Here is a 7,046-nt window from a genome sequence, read left to right as displayed (position 1 = left end):
TGCAAGTTTTGCTGAATGGAAGCGAAACCTGGATGTTATCCATGCCTTTGGGTCTCGTCTTAATGCCTTTTGTAACAAGTTCCTTCGCCAGATCATGGGGTGCAGTTGGCAGGACCATGTGTCCAAACCCACGGTTACCACGTGAGACTAGCATGGACCTGTTACTTGCATAATCAGGATTGCCAACTCAGGCTATATGGGCAGCTAGCTCGTTTCCCTGTGGGATGACCCTGCCCATCAGGTTGTCTCTTTGTGAGGGCAACCCTGGGTGGAGGAGGCCTGTGGGATAACCCAGGAAGTCATGGCTCGGGCAGCACGACGAGCCCTGTCGCGAGGAATTGGAGATGGGCCGAGGGCCTGCCTGGAGACTCGCCTCGAGCGAAGGGTGGATGCGGCCATGCGCCCCCGTCGCCGTTAGCCCTTGATGATGATGATGATCACCATTATCTGTATGTCTGTGTTTCTCTCTCTCTCTCTCTATTGTATCTTTCTTTCTCTCTGTCTGTCTGTCTATCTCTCTCTCCCTCTTTTCTCTGTATATATATATATATATATATATATATATATATATTTTATATATATATATATGTGTGTGTGTATATATTTATATATATCTGGCGCTTCAAGTCACTGTAGAGCGCCGATGGAGTTCGGATGTAGGATGCTTGCATCTTACATCGACCTTAAGAAGGTGTTTGATACGATGCATCGCAAATCAATCTGGGAGATCCTGAGAATAAGAGGAATTCCAACAAGGATTATTGGATTAAAAATATGGGCTTTATACGGGTTTTGAAAGTGCGTAAGAGAGGTGGTGGGTTGTCGAGCTTTTTTCCCTTAGAAAAGGAGGGGAAAGGGCTGGTTCTTGCAGGGCTGGACCCCGTGGTAGGTATATCCAGTACGGGGCAACTGGGATATCAAGTCAACTGACATTTGATATGTTGCAATCTTTTGATTTGTGAATTAATGGCCTTTGAAATAGCAATAAGAAACTCCTGGGGTAAAGCAAGACAAATCCATTGGGGAGTCCAGACAGATCACAGCTTGGGGGTCTGCAAGAAATCATGTACAGTTATAACGCTTGATGAGACATACGAGGTCACAGGTTTTATACCGGTCGGTAGTCTATCAGACTAGGAAGTTCAGGCCTGACGCAGGGGTCATAATCCGGACAAGAAATTTGGGACGTGGTACTTGTGCAGAAGGCCAGCTTACTTGTTTCAAGGCCATGAACTGCCATTTTAATTACGTTAGTGACCTTGGAAGCAATCTTGAACTCGTCTTGATGCCTTTGGTAACAGACCTTCACCGATCATGGGTACAGTTGGCGGGACCATGTGTCAAACCAGCGGATGCACCATGAGACTGACATAGGGCCTGTTACTTGCACAATCGCTATCGCCGACTCAGGCTATACGACCACCTGGTTGTCTCTGTTCGAAACAACCCTGGGTGGAGTACGCCTGTGAGACGACCTAGGATGTCGTGGCTTGGGCAGATCAATCAAACTGTGCACAGATGCACACACTCCACATGGGAGCGATTCGTGTGTGTACTAAACGCGGATTTGCATAACTCATCAGTCTATCATAGATATGATGGTGAGTTGGGAACCACCAACAATAATTACTAAACATCAACTCCTCTGGGGAAGGATCATTGGTCAGCCACCCAGTATAAAGACCAAGTCAGCTACATGATGTCAACATGGCGGCAAGAGTTAAACACCGCATCGATGTCACAATTATAATGATGATGATGAGAGATATATATATATATATCATTATATATATATATATATATATATATATATGCATGTATATATATGCATGTATACACACACACACGTGTGTGTGTGGTGTTTCAACTGCCTTAGTGCAGCTTTTCTTGCTCTGACAGCTTGTTGACATTCATCAGACCACCATGGTACTGGAGGCGACGTAATGCCGTACTTTCGGAATGGATGCTTCTGCTGCAGGTGAATCATAATGGAAGTGATTAACTGCATCTTGAACACACTGGAAATCATTCACATATCTTTGAAATACTGCAGTTGATCTAAAAAGATTCCAGCCTGCATGTTCAAGTCACCATCTCTGCACTCCATTGGCTGGAATGCTATTCACCTCCCGCAAAAGTATTGGAAAGTGGTCGCTTCCATATAAGTCTTCCATGACCTACCAAGTGAAATTCATCTATGAATCAGGTGAGCCAATTGACAGGTCTATATTGGAAAATGTCCCAGTTTGAATTTGGAAATGTGTGGGAGTGTCACTGTTAAGTAAAACTGCATCTAATCTTAAGAGCAAGGACTCCAAGGCACAAAGTGTCTCCCCAGAGGTGATGCCGACCATTGAAATCTCCCAAAAGTAGAAATAAATGTGGCAACTGCCCGAGTAGATCTTCCAAATCATCTATGTTGATATTATGTGGAGGAAGGTAGATAGATGCAACAGTGTAAGGTCGTGTCAAGCCTATTCTCACAGCCTTCACCTGCAGTGTTGTCTGCAGGTGGATGGCCTGGAAGGGAATATCCTGACGTACCATTACTGATACTCATCCATGAGGTCCATTATCAAAGGTCCCATAATGGGCCTGAACTTGGAATCCTCTCAGGGAAATGGGACGATTTTCCCTGGTCATTATTTTTTGTAGGCATACACAAACTGAGTTACATGAAGCTATCAGATGTTGCAGATCTTCCCATTTCACATGAATTCCCTGACAGTTCCATTGGATTAGGGTATCCAGTTCTTTAAACTACCTCATCATAAGGTGCTTGGCAGCACCTGTGGTCAAGGTTTGCCCCACACCTTTAGGCTGTACTTTTCCAGGATCTTGGGAGAATCTTTTGAGGGGTTGTTACCCATGGGACTAGTTTCCACAGGCTTCCTTTTAACAGGCTCGGGATTCCTTTGCCTGGGCAAAGGATTGACCTGAGCCTTTGCTCAGGGGCATTCTGCTAGCAAGGGGGCCCCCGGTGGATGTAGGTGGCAGTGGTGCTGTCACTGTTAAGGCTCTGGGAGCCTTAAAACTGTTGGCCCAAAGCCCTTACTTTAGGAGGAGGAGTCCCTCAATAGACCCTTCACCCCTTTACTCCGTTCTGGTGGAACCAATTCACCAGAGGCAGTTTCAGCAATTGGGGACTGGGTTTAAAGGCAGTGGCAGACGGTGTGGTGTAAGAAGAACTAGAGGGCAAGGATTGGTGGGAAGGAGGATGGGCTAGAAAACGAAGCAAAAGGATTTACCTGGCTGTGCAAGCAGCCCCCCCGGGGCACATCAACTTTGCCTCTGGAAAACTAACTTTCTCCTTGCTCCTTATTAGAAATACTTCTTTTTCAAATGTGTACCTTTTACATTGCTTTAAAAGAAGTTTCATGAGCTTCTTTTTCAGTGATAATACATATTAGACCTGGACAAGTTGTCATCTCCTTGATGACCTGTTGTAACCACATTTAACAGTACTCTTGGTTGCCCCATTTTCCTTAAAAGGCAAGAGTTGGTTCCTTGGTTGTCATTTTCCTTAAAAAGGCAAGAGTTGGCTCCTTGCCAATAACCCTGGCAGTGGAAGCACCATAAAAGGGTTTGGGCACATATGGCTTTACCTTGAGGTGGTACCAATGCCAACTTAACTGATTGTGGAAGGCCCTAACTTGTTAAAAGTTAGAAGGAGAGCTGGTGTCTACTGTTCCATACCATCAACTTTTTAAAAACATTTACTCCCAAACTACATTAAAATTCTCTAGTTCCTCTAACAGTTTTTCCTCAGAATACGTCATCAGGTCTAGGGAAAGACAATTCTCTTACACTGATTGAGGGTTTTGTGAGGAGAACTGTACTTGACCCAGGGATGTCGCATATCGCCGTAGACGGTCACTCTCGTCTGGTGACGAAACCTCAAACTATTCAGGCTACCATCTCGCTGTGGGGTGATGCGAGGATCACGATGGACATACCTCAACTATTTTCCGATGTACTTCAAAAATATCAAGCTCCATGATTGATACACCACAATAGTCTTTTACCACTATATGAAATACTCAAAATTTACCAGGTAAGATTTCCTTAATGGATTAAGGAGGACTTTTTCTCCTTCTTACCGTTGGGATTCTAGGAACCATTACGATTTTCCCATTCTTGCCCTTTGGATGCTGGAAAGGTTCCAGAGTGACATGTGATGTTCCAGAGGGATGGTCGGGGATTGCGTAGGTCGTCAGGGAGAGGCTAGATTCTTTGTAAATTTGTAGTACTCATACAAATTAGGGAATTCTTCATTTCCTCACCCCCCACCCACCCTGGAGTCCAACGAGGGGAAGCTATAGTTGGGCTCAAAATCTTCCCAACAGCCACAGGGGTAATGAGGAAATATACGCAGCCAAATACTACAGTACTGTGGCAGTGCAGAACCTAGAGCTACCGACTGAACATGCTGCTTTAAACCCCAGCCGATATTTTACCAGCTGATTGAAATTGACCGGGCCTTGATTAAAAAAGCCATCCGTCTAACCAGAATAGAGGATCAAAGAGGGGGTGTGGGTAGCTGCAGGGGACAGCGTGAGCATCACTCAACCTCCAGGATCCTGTCTCCTGGTAATACAGGATGCCATGCAGGCAAACACACGTGGGAGAGTTCTCCCTGGCCCAAGATGGAATGAACCAGGGGTGGGTGCACCATCCCCTCTCATAGGCCTTGGTGCACCAGGAAGCCATTTTGTCTCATCCCTCACTGATGACCCCTCCAGTATGGGTAGCCCTCTGGTCCGGCTCCCCAGATCAAGGCGGCAAGGCGGCTTCCGTTAGGGGGGCAGTCACTGTGGAGCAACTTTGGGCAATATCAAGGTCACCGCCTTGACTGTGCTGATGTTGCTATTCCGTCTTGGAAACCCTTTGGTGGTTCTTGATACATTTAGCAGTGAAGCGAAGCCCCAGTGGCTATAGGTCTCCTGGACTAAGACCAAGATCCAGGACTTTAGGGGCCTGCTAGGAGATCCTGTTCAGTCGGTACGTGCTTGCAGTGAGAAAATTAAGGTCACAGAGAGCTTTATATACTTTGGTAGTGCAGTTCATGACTCTGGGCTGTCAGACCAGGAAGTCACTAGACGGTTTGGTCTGACAGCTAGGGTCATGAAATCTCTTGACAAGAGTATATAGGATGCTAGTACCTGTTCAGAAGGACCAAGCTACAATAGTGCCTGTCAGTTTTACTATGCGGTAATGAAACCTGGACGCTCTCTTGTGGTTTGTAATCTGTTCTTGATGCCTTTTGTAACACGAACAGTAGTAATAAGAACCCCAATAAAAATTAAATAATGATGAAGGTGATATTAATACTAATACTAATACTGATATTAATAATGATAATGATAATGATGATGATAATAATAATAATAATAATAATAGATATAATGATGATAACAATTATTATTATTATTATTATTATTATTATTATTATTATTATTATTATTATTATTATTATATATCATTATAATTACTATTATTGTCATTATTATCATCACCATCATTATTAATAATGATGTATCGTTTTCATAATAATAATGAGAAAATTAATTTATATTTAAATTACAATAATGTTGATAACAATTATGTATATCGTTTGTGAAAAAAAAACAATATTGATAGTAATACAACTACTTATAATAATATTTAATGTAATGATAATAGCAATAATGACAATAATGATATTAATGATAATAGTAATAACAGTATTGATGATAATAATTATGATTGTTATTATTCTTGTCATTATCATTATTATTGTTATTATTACTATTACTATTGCTATTATCATAATATAGATGATAAAAACAATCGTAATAATTATATCAACGATGATAATAATAATGATAACAATAATGATATTACTAATGATAATAATAATGATAATAATGATAATAATAATATAGATAATAATGACAATTATAATGGAAATAATGATTATATCACTGATCATGATTATATTGATAAAATGGTGGGCACCCTATTGTTGATAAGAACAACAATAATGATAATTATGATTGTAATACCAGATAAAGATAATAATAATAATGATGATGACAACAATAACAATTATGAAAATAATAACAATAATAATAATTAAAGCAATAATAACAAAAAGAAAGTCATCGGGAACCGTGTGTTTTATGTATGGGGGTGTGAATGTTGTATGAAAGAAGGGTGGAAGGAAAATACAGAATGTGTGTGCTGAATATTGCATGTGTGTGTAAATGTGACAAGGGAGCTAGCGCAGGTTGAACCTCTGCGTGGGCGTGTTTGAAAGAAAAATGCAAAATCATGAAATTCTTTCTCTTCCCTTCGGTTTGAGCATCCACCTGCTGGAAGCGGGAACCCAGGTGTAGCAAAAGTTTATGGTCAGCATAATATACTCCGATTCATCTAGTCTTTTTACAGCCTTTCAGGGGTGGTGATGTATTGCGCCCACTCCTCTCTATGGTCAAAGCCACTATTTCCCTTTCTACTGGGAAATCCAATCGGGTTTTATCTAGAGGGGGCACTATTAATTAACGTCAAGTGTGAGCTCTCCTGTATCATTGCCTGAATCATACTACTGATGAACCCACACTATAAAAATATAATCATAAGAGGGTTACTGATGATCTAATTTCAGTCTTATAGGTAACTGAGAGAAGGGTAATATCAAACAATTGATAATCTTACACTTCTTGATATATTGAATTATAAATCATTAAACTTTTACAACTAAAAACCTTAATTGACACAGATATCCTCTTCTCCACTAATGTGTGTAGTATAGACTGTCCTTCTCTTATATCTTCCTTCTTGAATCCATTGTCTGTACAGACTTTTCTCAATTTTCTTCATATCTTCACTATATCAATTCAGAGGATTCCTAAGGATGGCATCTGCTTTACAATCTGGTGGATCTCTCCAAGGACTTCTCTTGAAGCAAACACAACAAAAACAGGAGAACAACAACAAAAAAAACATTCCTAAAAAAAAAGAAACAATTGCTCTATTGTTTAAAAAGAATGATTTTAAAAACCTTA

The 7,046-nt window shown here is 41.1% G+C and overlaps 1 protein-coding gene across 1 annotated transcript in view; it reads right to left on the bottom strand.

Moving 5' to 3' along the window:
• Positions 1–4,519: 4,519 nt before the first annotated feature.
• LOC119576027 (glycoprotein-N-acetylgalactosamine 3-beta-galactosyltransferase 1-like) overlaps positions 4,520–7,046 on the bottom strand; it is a 72,386-nt gene continuing 69,859 nt past the window's right edge. Inside the window, exons 9-11 of the mRNA XM_037923555.1 lie at positions 5,102–5,162; positions 4,824–4,948; positions 4,520–4,540 (exon numbers count right to left, since the gene is read on the bottom strand). Of these exons, the coding sequence (XP_037779483.1) occupies positions 4,520–4,540; positions 4,824–4,948; positions 5,102–5,162 (207 nt within the window). The remainder of the gene's footprint in view (positions 4,541–4,823; positions 4,949–5,101; positions 5,163–7,046) is intronic.

The sequence above is a fragment of the Penaeus monodon genome, chromosome 8 (assembly GCF_015228065.2).
Source record: "Penaeus monodon isolate SGIC_2016 chromosome 8, NSTDA_Pmon_1, whole genome shotgun sequence".
Lineage (NCBI taxonomy): Eukaryota > Metazoa > Arthropoda > Malacostraca > Decapoda > Penaeidae > Penaeus > Penaeus monodon.
This window is presented reverse-complemented; position numbering and strand designations above follow the sequence as displayed.